The 15,571-nt window shown below is 46.2% G+C and overlaps 1 protein-coding gene across 1 annotated transcript; it reads left to right on the top strand.

Moving 5' to 3' along the window:
• The first annotated feature begins 4,336 nt into the window (after positions 1-4,336).
• On the top strand, positions 4,337-6,229 carry CHST2 (carbohydrate sulfotransferase 2). Its single transcript, XM_062006056.1, has one exon. It carries the CDS (start codon positions 4,418-4,420, stop codon positions 5,714-5,716), a length of 1,299 nt encoding a protein of 432 aa, XP_061862040.1. The 5' UTR covers positions 4,337-4,417; the 3' UTR covers positions 5,717-6,229.
• The last annotated feature ends 9,342 nt before the right edge of the window (positions 6,230-15,571 follow it).

The raw sequence follows: 15,571 nt of genomic DNA, 5'->3' as shown, positions 1-15,571 counted from the left end.
CTGGCCTGAAGTAAAATAGAGGGTGGAAAATGTACACTGAAGTAACTGAACAAATTTGTGCAGGGCAGTATCAGTTCAGCTGCAGTATGTTCCTCTTTCACACACTGTGGCTCTTATCACTGAAGTTATTATTCTTTTGTTTTTGCACATAGCCAAAATGGTAAGACCACGCAGAAGCTGAACCACCTGAGATACTCCCCAAACCATATTCCAAAGGCTAAGAAAAACACTTTACCCTAGAAATTATCTAACAAGATATAAAATAATTAATCTATGGTGCTGATTTTAATGAGATTGTCTATTGGCTACAGTAGTATTTAAGGCTGTGATTAAAATTAAGCAAATACTTAAGCGTTTCACTGACTTGGGCCTCCATTTCCTAGCAGGGTTTTTTTTTCCTTTAAGCTTGGGGGCAGCTGTAGAAATCATGGAGGTAGCTCTTCAAGTGGTGTAAGTTACCAAGTCTCTTTGGTGACAATCTTGTCCCCCGGACTTGCTGTTACAAACCCCTGCCCCATCACATTCTTTTATTATGTTTCTTCTTAATCCATGATAGTCCACTTCTCTTTTCTTCAGCGCCGAATCCAAGAGAAGTTCTTAACTGCCAGCTGCCTGATGATGATTTTTGTTAGCACTTGAGAGGAGATGATTGCTTCTTTGGTACAATCTCTGTGCATTTTTGCAAATCTGTCTTTTAAACTCGAGGGGGTTGTGTGAACTTTTCATCTACTTACAGGAATTAAAATTACTGTTTCAGTCCATTGCTCTGGTTGCACACACTGCTGTGCCTTACCGAACGAATACCTGATTCCTGCCAGCCTGCAGCACAGCCAAGAGCTCACCGTTGCAGCTCTTGCCTGCCTGCACTCTTACTCTCAGCAACAAATACTTCAAATCCCAAACTGCAGAATCAGCAGCAGATTTCTGAATCTCTTGGAGAGAGTTCTTTGTATACAATGACCATGGTCTGAAATAGTGTGCCTCAGCTTCATCGACACATCTGCAGAGTGAGTGAGCTGGTTTTTTGCTGTCTGTGTTTGTTATACTTTGCATCAAATGTGTAGATGATTTTTAAAGAAGGCCAAACCACCCAACTTAGTATGAATTGAAAGTTGGCTGCATAAATCTTTTCCATATGAACTTATTAAATATTCATTGATATTGAGTTGCTGAAGTGATAACTTGACTACCAGGTCTGAAACTTGTTTCGGGAGGATCGAATATTGCAGCTGCACTGAACCCGATTGATTTCAGTTGGGTTCTGTGTGGGTGCTTGGGTCCACCTGCACAGAATAAATACATATATAACTTTGGTTTTGAAAAACAAGATTGCATTTTGCAGCGGGTAGGTCAAATTAAACAGCTGCTTGGACCCATGTTTTCCTAGGTAGAGGTGGAGCAGTATAATGAAGGCAGTGTAACTGCCAGTACTCGTACACTCTGTGATTCAGGGAGATGTAACTGCTGTGTAACAGCAGGGAAGGTGCAGATCCAATTACAGCTTTTAATACTTGGGTTTACTGATTAGTTTTGCCATTTCAAATGCTGTACTTGCAGTTCACATTTGCTTATCTTTTGTTACTTACAAAATTTTACATTGTGTAAGAACTGGAGATGGCTTTGTAGGTGGTTTCTTGTACAAAATTTCATACCTGCCTTCAACCAAGTGAATGGAGAGAAGGGATTAATTTGAACTTCATGATATTTTAATGATTTTTTTTCACTGCTATAAATTGTTTTTGTTCCCTGTAGTGTCTCTTATTGCATTAGTGCTGCAGTACAAAATTGGTGGAAGTTACTGTGTTACCACGGTGTCTCAGTACTGCTGTTGTTACTAATCGCTTAATATAGCTTAATTGATGCTAGTACAGACCATTCCAAAATTAAAAGTAAATATTTCTGCTTTAGCTGAGTGAAGGTCACTTCATCTTTAGTGAGCATGTAAAGCCAAGTAAATATTTGATCCTGTACCTTTATAAAAGGGGTATAACCTGAAGTCCTTTATGTGAAGAACTCAAGGATTAAGACTAAAGAAAAAAAGAACTGCCAGAGTTTTATGCTGCAAGGTGCTTCAGAGCTGTATCCTTTTTTTTGTTAGATACTATTTAAAAAGTTACAAGTCAATTGTTTTAAGCTCATCAGGTTTAAACTTTGCATTCAGTTTGCCGAGTAGTTACAAGTTATTTTTGCAGAATGTGGCTTCAGATGCTTCCTCTGGAGCACTGTAGGTAAAAATGGCTTCCTCTTCCCTCTCCCATACTTGACGAAGTATGGACTTTTCTCAAGTATTTAGTAGTTGTTTCAATTCTGCTCTTAACAAGTTACTCCAATGTGAAAAATCACAGTAACACTTTAATATTTCTCCTAGGGTCACTGGCAGCTTGTGCAATGATTCTCCTGCCTCGTTGCATCTGATTCAATGGCTGCATCTTGCAGGGCAGTGGGATGGGGGTGGCAGTGGCAGGGGGTGTCTTGGAGCAGGGCTTTGCTTCTCAGCCCAGCCCTGCCAAGCTTTGTGGCTTGGGGGAGCAAGCAGAGAAGAGCAGAGTCCTCCTGCTGTGGATGTTATAAGCTTTTTGGTAGAGGTGGCTTGGCTGTTAATATCCCTGTAGAAAATCTGGGAGGAGTACAGAAATCCTTTTGATAAGGGATAGAAAGAGTGCTTACATATTTAGCTCCTTTGCCCTATTGTACTGTTTGAGTTTCTTTTTTTTAGAGTGCTAACAGATAAGATACACACCTGATGAATTTGTGTTTTATCCACTGAGTGTAAAAGTGTGTGCTGCAGTGTTGGATCTGTGCTATTCAGAAAATAAATGTTCCAGGAAAAAACTTTTTGTCAGCGTCATCCATCACAGAGGGATCAGTCTGTGCCTGAGCCAGGTGCTGTCCTCCAGCAGCTGCTCCTCCCTCCTGCCCAAACACAGTGGTCCCTACCTGCCCGGGGGATGGGGGGAAAGGCACTCAAGGTAAAGAAAACACTAGAAAAAAAAGAGGGTTTAAACTGCTTCTGTAACTCGCGCTTCCCCGTGCCTGGGGAAGGGAGGAACCTCTGGGAAAATGCCCGGACATAACAGTGTTATTTGGCATTGCCCAAGGCTGTGCTCCCACACCTGGGCTGTGTCTCGGTACCATTTCAGGGTGCGTTCTGGGGCCGAGTCTCTTCTTCAAAGCATCTGCGCTGCCTCGACCTGCACCACTGCTTTACATTACACGCCTGACAAGGCTGTGCCTGTACGTCTAGAAGTTGCGAAAAAGCCCTTCTAGTATGCGATAACGTCCACTCTCCCGCCTCAGGCACGGACAGCCTCAGCTCTCGCTTCGCACCAGGCACACACGGGGCTGGGTGGGGAACCCTGGCCCTGGGGCAGACGCGTTCCTCTCCTGTCCCGAGCAGAAACCTCGCCCGAGAGCCGAGGCGGCGGCCGCAGCCCCGAGCTCAGGGGCAGCAACGGCCGGTGAGCGGTGGCAGCTCGGAGGAGATGCAGGCGTTGTGAAGCTGTTTTTAGGAACGGAAGGAGACATCCTTCTATCTGAGCTGCATCAGCAAGATGCAGTCTGGGGGTTTATATTGTTTTTGGATAAGTTACTGAGGGAGCGTTGAGAAACCCGAGTTTCTGCAAATACCCAGTTACCAAGGAGGGGACGGGGACTGCGCCCTTGGCCGTTTCAGGCCTTGTGACGGCTTCCCCTCAGCTTGTCATGTTTCCCGTTACCGGCGCCGCTTCGCCGTCTGGAGGCGTAGCTGGTGCCGGAGCCCGCGCCCCGGGGCAGCGCCCGTCGCACGACGCGGCGTTTCAGAGCCTGTCGGGCCGTGGCCGGGTGCCGTCCCGGCCTGGCCGGTACCGAGCGATGCGGGCGCTCCGAAGAGGCGGCAGTGGCCGGGGAGTGGGGGGGAAGCGCCGCAGCCGATGCCGGGCGGAGGGGCTGAGGGCCAGGGACGGGCCGGGCTCGCCAGCGGGGTGGGCGCCACCATTCGGAGCCGCACCGCCGGGGGCCCGGCCGCGGTCTCCGCTGCGGCGCGGGGCGGGGGCACCATGCGCGCTGGCGGCGCAGCGCAGGGGCCGGGCTGCTCTTCCAGTTCGCCGCCCCGTGCTCCCGCCCCCGCGGCCGCGCTGCGGGGCGGAGCAGGAGCGCGGCGCCGCCTCGCCCCGGCGGCCGCCGTGAGCTGCGGTGCGGCGGCGCCCGCGGCCGCTCGGCGATGGAGGCGCGGAGGAAGCGCGGGTGGCCGCCCGGCTTCTAAGTAGGGCAGCGGCGGGGCGGGGGCGGTGGCGGGGCCGTCGCGGCGGCTGCGCCATGCGGGCCGGGCGCGGGGGGCCGGCCGGGAGACGGCGCCGGGGGCGGCGCGCCCTGCTGCCCGCCGCGGGCCCCGGGGCGCCGGGGCGCTGAGCAACAGTTGGCCCCGCAGCCGCCCAGCATGAAAGTGTGCCGGCGGAAGGCGCTGGCGCTGTGCCTGGGCTACGCGCTCCTGGTGCTCCTCGCCGCTCTCAACCTGCTAGAGTACAAGTGGCGGCGGGAACCGCGGCGCTGCGGAGAGCCCCCGGCCGCCCCGCGCCACCGTCCCCCGCCGCCGCCGCCGCCGCCGCAGCCGGCCGGGAGCCGCGGTCCGGCGGGCGACCGGCGGCAGCTGGTCTATGTCTTCACCACCTGGCGCTCGGGGTCCTCCTTCTTCGGGGAGCTCTTCAACCAGAATCCCGAGGTCTTCTTCCTCTACGAGCCGGTGTGGCACGTCTGGCAGAAGCTGTACCCCGGGGACGCCGTCTCGCTGCAAGGGGCGGCCCGCGACATGCTGAGCTCCTTGTACCGCTGCGACCTCTCAGTCTTCCAGCTCTACAGCACGGCGGGCGCCGGCAAGAACCTCACCACGCTGGGCATCTTCGGGGCGTCCACCAACAAGGTCATCTGCTCCTCGCCCCTCTGCCCGGCCTACCGCAAGGAGGTGGTGGGCATGGTGGATGACCGGGTGTGCAAGAAGTGTCCCCCGCAGCGCCTCAGCCGCTTCCAGGAGGAGTGCCATAAGTATCGTACGCTGGTCATCAAGGGCGTGCGTGTCTTTGACCTGGCTGTCCTCGCCCCGCTCATGCGAGACCCGACCCTGGACCTGAAAGTCATCCACCTGGTGCGGGACCCTCGGGCCGTCGCCAGCTCCCGCATCAAGTCCCGGCATGGCCTCATCCGGGAGAGCCTGCAGGTGGTGAGGAGCCGGGACCCCCGTATCCACCGCATGCCCTTCCTCGATGCCGGCCACAAGCTGGGTGGAAAGAAGGAGGGGGGTGGCGGTTCAGACTACCATGCTCTGGGTGCTATGGAGGTCATCTGCAGTAGCATGGCCAAGACCCTGCAGACTGCTCTGCACCCCCCTGACTGGCTCCAGGGCAACTACATGGCTGTGCGCTACGAGGATCTGGTGGTTGAGCCCATCAAGACCCTGCGGCAGGTCTATGGCTTTGTCAACCTGTCAGTCAGCCCAGAGATGGAGAAGTTTGCCCTCAACATGACCAGCGGCCCCGGCTACTCCTCCAAGCCCTTTGTGGTGTCGGCCAGGAATGCCACCCAGGCGCTGAGCGCCTGGAGGACTGCACTCAGCTACCAGCAGATCAAGCAGGTCGAGGAGTACTGCCACCAGCCCATGGCCTTGCTGGGCTATGAGAGGGTCAGCAGCCCCGAAGAGGTGAAGGACCTCAGCAGAACGTTGCTCAGGAAGCCACGGCTGTGACAGGGCAGCACACGCTTGGTGACCACCCTCAGTGGCTGCTGAGCCCCCCTCTCCAGGGAGAGGAGCCGCTCTGACTGGCTTGAGTGAGGGAGGGAGCTGGGGAAAGCAACCTGGTTTCTGATTTCCTCCAAAGACTGCTGAAGGGTAACATACAATAATGTGATGATTTCTTTCCTTTTTTTTAATCCCCCCTCTTGCATTGGGTCAGATGCGATTTAAAGAAAAATAAATAAAATTGAACTGAAAATATGTGTAAAGCCCTTTTCCCCTTCTCTAAAATGCCAGGCAGTTATTCTGTACCAAAATCTTGTTTATGGAGTTCTTGTGGGTTTGGAGATTGTTATAAAAACTCTTGCACAATTCCTAGCACATCTTTATCTCCCTTGGTGTGGAGGGGATGCCCTTGGAAAGCATAATGCTGAAAATCAGACTTTTGTATGAAAGCAAATGTTCAGACATGATAGTAATAAAAAAAACAACAATAAATGATATTCATTTTTATAATTACCTCAATTGTTTGGGAATTACAGTGTTGCTTATGTACAGCCAGAGGGGATGTTTGCTTAAAATAGCAGCATGGACTTTTTAAAGGGTATGGATGGGGGCTGGAGTGCAACATTTGACATGTTCAAAGATTAGGAGCTGCTCTCGCAGAAGCAAGTACAGATCTCACAAAATGTAGTGCAGGTTTTATGGCTATGTCGAGGCAGATTTCTATTTAACTATTGTCTTTTTTGTTGTATTTAAAAAGTCTTTCAGGTACCACTGTGTTAATGTTCTAAGAGTTTTAAAACGTTTGCCATCACAGTGGTATTTATTTTTGTCTTGACATGTTATGTCCAGGAGTCACTGTCAAATTGAAGTGGGTCTGCAGCGTGACAGTAAGTGCAGGATTTAAAAAGGCATTTATCATACTGGAGACATTAGCATGTGTGAAAACAAAACGTATTATATGTATTATATAGTGCTAACGATACATAAGATACATAAGATATTTCTTGACACTGATTGGTAACAGGCATGACAGGGAAGCATAGAAAAATGCATCAAATGATTTATTTTTCCCCTTTGTCTCAACGTTTAAAAGAGTATATTTGTGTACAAGGAAGGAGGAAACGTACGGATGTGTGTGCGTAGCTATAACGGAGTCTTACAGCATCAACCCAGCGTTTGATTTCAGAGTGCTGGTTAGATACTTGTTTCCTGTGAATTGTCATTGCTCTGTGGCGGAGCCAGATGGTGGTCTGGCTCTTTCTGGGAGCTTTGCCTACAGACTCTGTCCTATCGTTAAAACTTGATTAAAAAAAAAAAAGAGATTTTACTACTTCTGCTTTTATAATTTCCTGAAGAAGTCCTGGTTTACTACAGGTTAAGTGGTGTGTCACACAGGAGAAGTGCACACACCTCAAGTAGTTTCTAATCTTGGTGGTGTTCTCTGATGCTCTTTGAAGGCTCCTTTTGGAACCTGAGTTTTTAAACGAGTGGTTTTTGCCAAACTGTTCTCTGAGGAGACGATAGACTTTTCTACAGGAAGTACATTTTACATTGCCTATTTGGTGTTGTGCCTTCAGAAAATGTGAAGATTATGAGAAGGGAAAAGGAAATTCATTTGTGAAAATAAATTGCTATAAACAGGATGCTGATAAGTGTGTGTGTATGTGTGAAAGTTTAGTGATGTGCAATATGTCTATTTCTTGTATTAGTACGTTAAGTTAAACAGATGATGACTGGCTACTAAGGTGTTTCCTGATGAAATTTTGGCATTAGATGTTGAGCTGACTGAAAAGCACATTTAATAAACTAGATAAAAGATCATTGCATAAGGTTGCCTATACACTTGCTGAATGACTGCATTACAGATGTCCATTCCCTCGGTTCTTCACCGTTAGTACAAATAACAGAAATGCTGTCTATCAGGGGCAGATCTTATAATTGGCATATTAGGATGTATTCTCAAATTCCAGATAGCAGTGCTAAAGATGGTATTTAAAATACAGATTAAGGTACTGGTGGTGTGGAATGAGATGTTTTGTTTATCACTGTGGGTATTCTGGTGCTGTGCTGACTGGATTTCAGACGTCTGGGTTTGGGCTGTACCCTGTGGGTTTATTTCTTTTATTCAGTTGATGTGTCCTGGGGCACTGCTTGAAAATCTGATCTGCTTATAGAGTATGTCATTTGCTTTTGATCCATCTGCTGCTTCATCAAGCACCCTTGTCACCCACTGCACGGTCCTGCCTGGCTGCTTCCCAACAGCCAAGCATGGGCTTTGCTGGCTCTGCTGCCCCGAGGGCAAGCAGGCCCAGGGAGCTGCAGAGCTTCTCTGCACAGTGGTGTGCTGCCCGTGGAGCAGTGAGCCTGGCTTCCCTCTGGGCTGGGACCCTGTCCTGCAGTCTCAGCTCTTGCTGGCTTGAGTATGAAACTTTGCTGTGGTTTCTAAACGTGGCTTTCTTGTGACAGTGTGTTAGAGCATAAGCTCTTTCGATTTTGGAGGCTGAAGCACAGTCATTTTTGTGTGCAGAATTCCTTGGTCTCTTCTGGAAAGGTTTTCTGGATGAGTCAAATGAACAGGAATTAATTGCCTTTGGGAGTATGAGATAGATGAGCCCGATTGACTTAGCTTCCAAAAATGTCCTTTGGATTCTAATGATATTAAAAAGCTCATCCTGTTTTTCTATTCTGAGAGAGCACTCACTGCTTTTCTAATAATGATGCATTGCAAGCATCTTCTTCACCTTACCGATGTGAACTGTGTGCCAGTAGAGTTACAGCATCTGAATCTGGTCCATAATTTGAGCTCCACCTACTACATTGCAGCAAGGAATTACCCAAAGTACTGTACAATTGTACTCGGGCATGTTTTGTCAAACAGAGGAAGTAATGCAAAGCTCATTTTGTGAAAATAAAGGACTGCAATTTTGTTCAGGTAAAGCTTCAGAAGTGAATGGGACTCTGTTTGTGGAAAGTACAGGTGGGCTAAGCCCTACATTTAATGCTGCTTCATTAAAGAAGTATGTGAACTAATGGCTGTTAAAAGAGATCATCGTTTGTCCTTTTTTATATTCAGAAAAGAGCATTAGAGGAGTTGAAAAAAAGTTTTAAGCATGGAAAAATTATAGAGAAAAAAGGGTATCACAAAGATTGTGAACATAGCTAAAAAAGATCTCTGCCTGTTTGTGAGGAGGGACATCTAGCTGAGGTCAGACTACTTAAATAATACTTACTCCTATGCTTAAAAGTAGTGCCTGGGTTTGCTTTCTGTCTGATTTAATTATTACAGTGTGCCTTTTCAGCTGAAGTGAATGCTTGTATTAGTGAATCAATAGCATGTACAAGATACAGGGTGCACTAGAGTCACACTGAATGGGGAAGGAGACTTTTGAAGACTTGGCACATCGTCTCAATGGGACAGAAAGGCCAGTGCATTGTTTTCTACTGTGAAAAAAACCAGAGAAGTACACGGGTATTTTAAGTGGTAATGCTTACTCAGTGCATGAAAACACAGGAAAACTCCCTATCCTCCACTGAATCAACTTAAAACACAAGACATGTACAAGTGTGCAAGTTCCTGCAGGAGACCTAAATGCTGATAATGAAAAAATGGATAAAGTATCTTTTGATCTTTCTAACATGGAGGAAGTTCTTTTTTCCCCATCACTTTGTGATTTTTCAGGTGTTAAGCTTCATACCCTGACTAGGAAGAACATAACTGACTTAATTTAAAACCACAAACCTTGTTTTTCAGTTACAATTTAAACTCATGTCTCTAGAGATGAAATACTGGTGATTACAATCAATTCTGAAACAAGTGTTTTTCATCCTGTAGCCCATGAGAAGAGTGGGATTATGCTTTATTTCCCCCTTCATTTCTAATTGCTGTGGTGTGTTTTAAGTGTCCTTGAAAGTGAAGAGTGTTTAATATGAGCTTTTGCACAATGCAAGGGAGGTCTGTGTTTCAGTTTTGCTCCAGTGCATCCGTTCAAGTTCAGGCACGTGTCTCTGGAGCGGGGAATGCCAATTGTGTCAAATTGTGTGGGACTGCTTAACGTGAACAGACTGAGCATTGGGCAAATGCTGCCCATCTTAATCAAACATAGTAAATGTTCTTATTCTAGTGCCATTAAGGGTGTTGTACCAGGATAAATGTTACTTTGCTGGAATTATGCAAATGAATAAGGCAAGCAGGTTTAATTTGGACACTGTAAGTGAGCGTGAGGCTACTTGCCAGTGATGTATCCAGCTTTGATGACCAATGCTTTCTGCTAAGTTATCTGAGCAGCCCCTGAGTGTGGTTTACATTTTGTATCAAAGCTCCCAAGAAAGATCTTATTGAAAATGTGCACATGTTCTAAAATAAAAATATGTGGAATAATATTTCAGCAATGTTCATTAAATTGCACACATTTAAAGTAAAAAATAACATTCATCTGATTTATTGGGATTCACTATTATCAAATGAGTTCTGTTAATGTGTTTAAATAAGAGCTCTTGGCTGTCATAACATCCATGTTATCAGTTGTGCAAAGAAAATGCATAGATTCTGCAAAACACAGACTGTTTAACTTTGCAAGTTGATTTCCTTATCCTTATTTTCCTTTGAGGCTTGAGGTTCCTGGCATCACAAGATCATGAAAGGATCATGAGAATGGGTCTGCATTATTGAGTGTTTGGATCAATGAGAATCATTGTGAAACATAAGGTGTCATGTCTTCCCGTGATGTATGAAGAGCCAGTGTTCTTCAGAAACACTGATACCATGAAAGCTGTGAAAAGAGATAATTCACAAGATAAATGGCATTGCAAATGGGACATATAGGATTAAAGAATCATCTGCTTCTGCAGTGAAACACAGAGTTGTAAAATGCGTGTAAAAATACATGGCATATTCTTTCAAAGAAAATTCTTTATGTAAGGGACCCATTTACACTCACTGATGTGGATGAGATCCCTCGTGTCCACTTCTAATGTCTGATATAGGAATATACTTGTTACAAACAGGGTGGTGAGAAAGGAATTGAGGTCAAGCAGTCAGTTACCATCTCTGTTCCTGTCAGAGAAGTTGATGAGAACCCATGACAACCTATAGGTCTTTTAGTATGAGGTATCACAAACATGTCTGGATATAATGGCATTATTCTGATGGGATCTGAGTGAAAATAGGACTTTTCTGCTGAAAAACAAGATGAAAATCAGATTGGAGGAACTCCCCAAATTAAAAAAATCTATTAACAAAGCAATCTGAGGAAGGAAGGGTGGTAGAAACTGCAGAGCAACTCGTAATTGCTTTAGTTTCTAATGGCTTTAGTGGCAGCTGAAGTTGCCAACCAGAAGGGGCCTTGAGCTACAATTTTGAGCACTCTGAAGATGCTAATAAGCTTTAAGTGGGATTTTCAAGAATACTTTCCCATGTCATTTTGTTTGGAATGGGAATATTAGCAGGAGTCAGTGGGAGTTACATTTCAGGGTGCCTCCAAAAATCATGGTCTCACAAGTTTATGTTGGAAGGGGCCTTGGGAGGTTTCTGGCCCAACCTCATGCTCCAAACAGGATCAGCTTATGTGACCAAAATAAGTTGCTCCAGGCTTTATCCGGGTGAGTCTTGGAAACCTCCAAAGACAGAGACTGCACAATCTCCCTGAGCAACCTGTTGCAATGCTTGATGGTCCTTGGGGTGAACCATGGTGCTTCAGCAAAACTGGTGCCAAATCACTAATTATGTTACAAAGATTTCTCGTTGTATCCTCACTTCCCCTTAACCATGATAAATGTTGGTTGCAGCTCAGCTGCTGTGATGAGTCGGCAGCAAAACGGTTAATGGGTAGTGATTGCAGTAGGAAAATGTGGATTCACAATTAGAATGCTGCATCCAGCGTTATCCCTTGTTTTACCCAGGAGTGATAAAGAGGAGAACAGAGGGAAAATAAATTCCCTTAGAAGAAAGGAAAGGAATATGGAGTCTATTGGAAGTTACCCTTTCTCTGTTATAAGTACTGTTAAAGAAAATGGAAAGAAACAAATGATGCCATGCAGCAAGGTCAGGATAGGATGAATAAAGGTATTTGCATGTTAAGAACAGAGAGAAGAAAAAACTGAAGGATATAAAATTAAATGTGCTGATGCTGTGTGCTGTAACCATTTGTGATTAATCATGACAGGCAGAAAGAATTCCCCACTTCTAACACAGTTTTAGCTTCACTAGTTTTGCTTGTAATGTCAAGATAAATTTCAAATAGGAATAATTTTCATACTTAGATTGATAATTTTGGTGTTGCAATTTGTCTTGTGTATAGATAGAAACAGAAAAGCTGACCTTTTGTCTAAGTATACCTTTCTTCAGATCTCCCTGCATAAATTCTCAAGAAGCCCCCTAGTCTGCTAAATTCTTTGCACTTTCTTATCTGCCAGATGGTCCCTTCTCCCACCAGTCAGGATTATCAGTAATTATCTGTATCAAGCCATGTGCATGTCTCATAACAGTTTATCATGGGAGACATAAAATGGAAAAGGGACATATTTAGTGTTTATATAACCTCCAGAATTGTTTCTGGGAGCTATCAATATTTGCCTGTGCACTGGTGGTTCCTATGGATGCTTACTGTAGCAGTCTGGGAATGACCCTTCAGGTCTTGCATTATTTGGTCCATTTACTACGATCAGACACCTTACGCACTCAAAAACCAGGTGTTTTTAGGGGCACTAACTTAGTTGGTCGACTAGGGACCTGTTTTGTTCTTCAGAACACCCTTATATCTGTTTGCCCTCTCTTCCTTGTAACAAGCAGGGAGGTTTATATTGGATAGTTGGAAAAATTTCTTCACTGAAGGAATTGTCAAGCACTGGAACAGGCTGCTCAGGGGAGTGGTTGAGTCACCATCTCTGGAGTCATTAAAAGATGTGTAGATGTGGTACTTAGGGATGTGGTTTAGTGGGACTTGACACTGTTAGGTTAACGGTTGGACTTGATCTTGAAAGTCTTTTTCAACCAAAGTGATTCTATGATGTTATGGCTACAGCAGGTGCTACCAGTGACCACTCACTGGTGTTGCTGGTGACACCTGGGGTCTTTCAACCCACGACAAGAGAAAAATGCCTGACTGCCAAAGCAGAGCGTGGAGTTGAAGCATGCTCCATGGTGTTATGTGCTTTTCACCTGCTTATCTCGTTATAGTTAGAGCTCAAAGCATCAGAGCTGGCAGTGGTAAAGGATATTTGTTTCAAAGGGGTTTTGATACAATGGTAAAAAGTAAATGGTGGGAAACAGCTATCTGTGCTCCTCTGTTCCACTATGGAAATGAGCGTGAAGCAGCCAGTGCTGACTGCAATGCTTTGATTTTGTGGGAGTTTAACATCTGGTTGCTAATTACACAGTCTTTCATACTGAGCAGATGTAAAAATATACATTATAAAGGTGTAAGGTTGTGGCTACTGCCCAGAGGATACCTGTTGTGGTGTTTTAACCCAGAACACCTCACCACAATGCACAACTCATGAGATCCCTCCATTTTAATTTTCTTTAAATAGAAAGTGGTGTATCTGATGCCACATCAGAGATGTAACCACCAGCTTTTGGAAGGCAGTGGGCTGCAGGTGCTGATTAGGAATGCAGACACCTGATGGAGATAAGGAACACCTGAAAGCAGTTGAGGGGATGTGCTGCTAAACCCTTCCTCCTCCCAGATAGGTAACAGTTCCTTTGGAAAATGGGATAAAAACAGAGGGCTGCTTTATAGAACTGTAGAATGGTAGGAGTTGGAAGGGACCTTTGGAGATTATCTAGTCCACCCCTGCCCTCATACACTGCTAAAGCAGGGCCACATCAATCGGGACACGCAGGAATACATCCAGAAGAGTTTTGAAGATCTCCAGAGAAGAAAACTCCACAACTTCTGGGAGGATACATGTGGAAAGGGTGTCTCCTCTCTTGTCAGAGCTCATCTGTGGGTTTGCCTGAGGCGCTTCTGAGGGGGAAGGACTGCTGCAGACTCCAGGTACTTATGGCTGCAGCCCCAGGACTACTGCAAGTCTGCAGAAGGATGACTAAGCAAAACCACTTTTTGGTCTTGGAGCCTTTCTGAGCCCCGAGTAAGGGAGAGAGCTGGTGAGGCCTCTATGCTCAGGCACACAGAAAAGGCACACTTCTGGGTAAAGAGGCAGCAAAAAACATTCAGGATTGTTGTCTGAGGACTAAGGATTATCTTGGATTGAATGAAGCAAGAAATGAGGCTCAGGAATGATCCAGAAGACTGCACCGTGCAGGAGAGGCAGCTGTGTGAGGAGCAGCGTGGTGAAGGTGAGCCATTGTGAGCTGGCTGTGCTGCTGTGGTAGGGAGGGCTAGTGGGAGGTGGAGGTGGCTGCAGTGTTGGGATATGGCTTCGGCGAGGTTTGTGAGTGAAGGTGGAGTGTGTTCAGCAGTACCTTCTGCTAAACTGTGCTGAGGAGATGCACACCAGTGGTCTGCTAGTCCCGGTGGCAACAGGGAATATTGATTTGGCATGGTAACTGGAGGAACTGAAGCTTGGAGAAAACTCATCTGAGGAGGTGTTAAAAATGAGTTAATATGGCACAAATCTCATGCTTCAGGCAAGGAGGCTCTGAAAGGGGAGTGAGATATGGATGGAAGGGCTCTGCCTGTTGGCAGTCAGGGATGGCTGAATGGTGCTGAGTGGCTGTTGGCCATGCTTTGGGGGTGAGCTGCATGCTGCTAGCAGCTGGCTGAGCAATTCTGCTGGGAGCCCCAGAAATGTTTTGGGGAATGGTTTAGAGCTTGTGAGAGCCCTTGGGAAGTGGGAGGTCTGTGCACTGTTGACTGCAGACAAATGGCAGGAAGGTGTTGTTCACTGGGGTTTGGTGGTGCGGGGCTCAGGCCTTGCAGGCATGCTGGTGCTATGAGGGCACTTGTCTCCTGTCTGTGATGTGGTATGCTGGCACGCCGGTGGGCTGTCTGGTGCTGCCATGCCCTGCCTGGTACCATCGGCATGCTCTCCTGCTGGGGACAGGATGCCTGAGCTTGTGTCCATCTCTTCAGGAACATGCAATGGTTTGAGCAAATCTCTTACAAGTAAGGAGAGCTTTGAAGCTAACTATGCTGACAGAAAAAGCTGTATGTATTTCCTTGGCACCTAAAAATCTTGTTGGGGCTCAATGTGGAGTCCTTTAGAGTATCTAGTGGCAGTCCAGTGTCTGGAATTGCAGGTGACTTACAGAAAACATCTGTGTCCCTTTCTCTTCTTCCTGAAATGGCCATGGCTGCCCTGACTTTTCATCCTTCTTGCAAAGATGAGCTTTTGTTTCCTCATTTCTGTCTCATTCAGAACCCGTGATCAGGCTCCTTGTTGCTTAATTAGTCCTTTCATAGTGACTAATCTAGGTGCTTTGCTCTGAGTGGTAACCAGTCGTTTAACTTCTATCTCAATCAAGAATCATTTTGAAGTTTAACACTTTGCAATTGCTTACTTTCACTGTGGCAGAGCCTGTAAACTGTACTTGGATAGACTCCTCAAATTGTATTAAGAAATTGACTTTGGCTTCAGATCTTGGTAGAGGCTTAGTAATGGCTCCTCATTTCTCCTATGTACAGGTCCATAAGAGATGCTGAGCAAATGCTTGTATATGAGCTCACAGCTGAAGTCCTATTAACCACTCTGATCACCATAAATGTGTCCCTATAATCTATAACTCTTGGCTGAAATAATAAGGCATAAACTATTTGCACATGTGAACCTGAGATTTTCTTGGCTTAAGTATACAGGCAACACCTAACAGCTTTCTGGGTAACTGCTGAATTTATCCCTGTGGGAAGGTGAAGTGGGGAAAAAAATCTAAACATAAGTTTAGAGAAAGAGGAGCTAACTGTA

Source organism: Colius striatus, chromosome 12, assembly GCF_028858725.1.
Source record: "Colius striatus isolate bColStr4 chromosome 12, bColStr4.1.hap1, whole genome shotgun sequence".
Lineage (NCBI taxonomy): Eukaryota > Metazoa > Chordata > Aves > Coliiformes > Coliidae > Colius > Colius striatus.
The sequence above is the reverse complement of the archived record's forward strand: the minus strand, read 5'-3'. Positions and strand labels throughout refer to the sequence as shown.